Genomic DNA, 2,392 nt, shown 5'->3' with positions numbered 1-2,392 from the left:
ACCTGGTTTATGATACCTTGGTATTTTTTCTCAGTTTGGTTGGAAAGCCCATTGTTGCTCTTGATGTGAAGTGAGTCCTAGATGTTCACAGTTCCCCTCACATCCCACTGGCTGTATTCTCTTTCAGGGCCATGGAGAATATCTTTGTCAATAAGAGGAGCTTCATCTTATCTCGTTCTACTTTTGCTGGATCTGGAAAATTTGCTGCTCATTGGTTGGGAGACAACGCAGCCACATGGGATGACCTTCGATGGTCCATCCCCAGTATCCTTGAGTTCAACCTGTTTGGCATCCCCATGGTAAGTAAGCCTCATGTCTATCTGAAGAATTTAACTCTTTGACCTTTAGCATTCTTACCATTACCAGTCTTGGAGGGTATCTGAAAAACTAAGGAGAATATGTCTCACTGTGATATGTGTTGGAAAAATGAATTTTTACGTTGGTGTGAGCTGCCTTCTGGAGATAGAATGGTGGTATCTTATCACTAAGCTGTCATCCATTGCAATCTCTGGAGATAGAAAGGAGACACCATGAGTAAAATGTATTAGTATAGGAAAATTCCATCAGGAAAGCATCAGTGAATGGGGAAGTATGAAATTGGGAACTGAATATTGAGGAAGAGCCCCAATATAAGGACCATTGTGTGCACTACCATCGAGTCTCCCCTCCTAAGTCGGTGCTGTAATGCATACTACCTTGTTTCTCTCATTTGGTTGGGGGCATGCCCCAGGACTCTGGGATCTCCTTAAGCATGGACTAATGTGAATAAAAGATTCTCTTTTTGCTTACCGTGTAAGTACACAGAACATGATTTTTCTTCTGTCACTGACCACTGTATTTTTATGTGTGCTAATTCTCCAGGTAGGTGCCAACATCTGCGGTTATACAAAAAATGTCACAGAGGAGCTCTGCAGAAGGTGGATGCAGCTTGGAGCATTTTATCCACTATCAAGGAATCACAATGGGCCTGGGTTTAGGGTAAGGTCCCCCAGAGAAGTGATGGGAACTTTTTGAATTAACTAATCTACTTGTTCTTAAAGAGGAGTTGAAGAAAATCCCACAGGTTGGCCCGACCTGCAGAAGAAAGATAAGTAAATCTTGAGTGATAGTCTTAAAAAGCAGAGTGTGGAGGTGAGGGTGTATGAGAAGTGGTGTGTATATATTGAATGATTTTATTGTTGGAAACTCACAAAGGTGAGAAGATTTGTTAAAATTTCTAGGGTGCTGCTGTCACTTCTGTTACCACCTTACATAAGATGGGACAATTGGAGTTTATTGATATTTTATTTCAATTAATACAAGGGAAACAACTCATAGATATGAAAGACCAAGGAGAAAGGATCTAGAGAGGTGCAGGCCAATGATCCAAAAAAATTTTTCACCCTGTACAGCATTCTATCTTTCTATGAATAGTTTGGGAGACTTCCAGACTACTTCTCATGACTCATCCCACCTTTATCCTCTTCCATCCAAAATAATACTTTTCATGGCCAAATATATTGAAGTGGGTTCAAAGTGCCTCCTAAGGAGGCATTTATGGTGATGGCAGGAGCAAGTAAGGTGGGATGTCCTTGTATTTAATGAAGTAATTTGCAATTAAAATATTTCAAATGGAGTGGTTCAACTCTAAATAAGCTCATTAGAGTAACTTCCTGATGATTGTTTTAGCTCCAGCTCTAGACTTTGTTTTTAACCTAGGAAGGATTAATCTTCAAACCTTCAAAGTATTGTATCCTTGAGCTTTCCCAGCCATTTGTGATTGCAAGAGAGATGAACAATTTCTGAACATCCAAGTAGGTGGTTGAGAGCAGGTAGGATGGGTGCTCTTCATAAAGAGATGTCCTAAAAGGACTTATATAGTAAGAGCACTCAGATCACCCATGCAACCAGGTTGAAGTGCTTGTTTTCTTTTCTCTAAACTAGCTCTGTTTGACAGAATTATAATGAGAGCCATATGTTCGTTTAAATTTAAATTTAAAAAGTGAAAAGAAACAGAAGACGTAATTTTAATATATTTTATGTTAATGTGTCCATAACATTATCACTTCAACCTGTGTTTAACACAAAATGTTATTGATGAGCTATTTTATATCCTTTCCATTCTACCAAATCTTCAACACTCAGTGTGCATTTTATAATTACAGTACATCTCAACTGGTGTGCAAAATTTTTAGCAGTTGAAGTGAAATGTATCCTACCAAAACAATAAAATTGTATTTAATGGAAAAATATTTTACATTGACTCAGTTTTCAGATTTATATTTAGATGAACTATAATCAAATAAAATTAAAAGTTAGGTTTCTCAGTCTTACTAAACACATTTCAAGTGTCCAGTAGCTCCATGTGGTTCGTGGCCATCAGAGGGGACAGTACAACTCTAGACTTTCTCAG

General features: G+C 38.3%; 1 protein-coding gene across 1 annotated transcript in view; it reads left to right on the top strand.

Moving 5' to 3' along the window:
- LOC105814674 (probable maltase-glucoamylase-like protein) overlaps nt 1-2,392 on the top strand; it is a gene marked incomplete at its 3' end in the record, with an annotated part of 80,548 nt that overhangs the window by 60,993 nt on the left and 17,163 nt on the right. The window contains exons 11-12 of the mRNA XM_012649741.1: nt 128-299; nt 862-978. Coding sequence (XP_012505195.1) covers nt 128-299; nt 862-978 — 289 coding nt within the window. The remainder of the gene's footprint in view (nt 1-127; nt 300-861; nt 979-2,392) is intronic.

Source organism: Propithecus coquereli, unplaced genomic scaffold, assembly GCF_000956105.1.
Source record: "Propithecus coquereli isolate 6110/MARCELLA unplaced genomic scaffold, Pcoq_1.0 Scaffold302, whole genome shotgun sequence".
NCBI classification, from domain to species: Eukaryota; Metazoa; Chordata; class Mammalia; order Primates; family Indriidae; genus Propithecus; species Propithecus coquereli.
The sequence above is the reverse complement of the archived record's forward strand: the minus strand, read 5'-3'. Positions and strand labels throughout refer to the sequence as shown.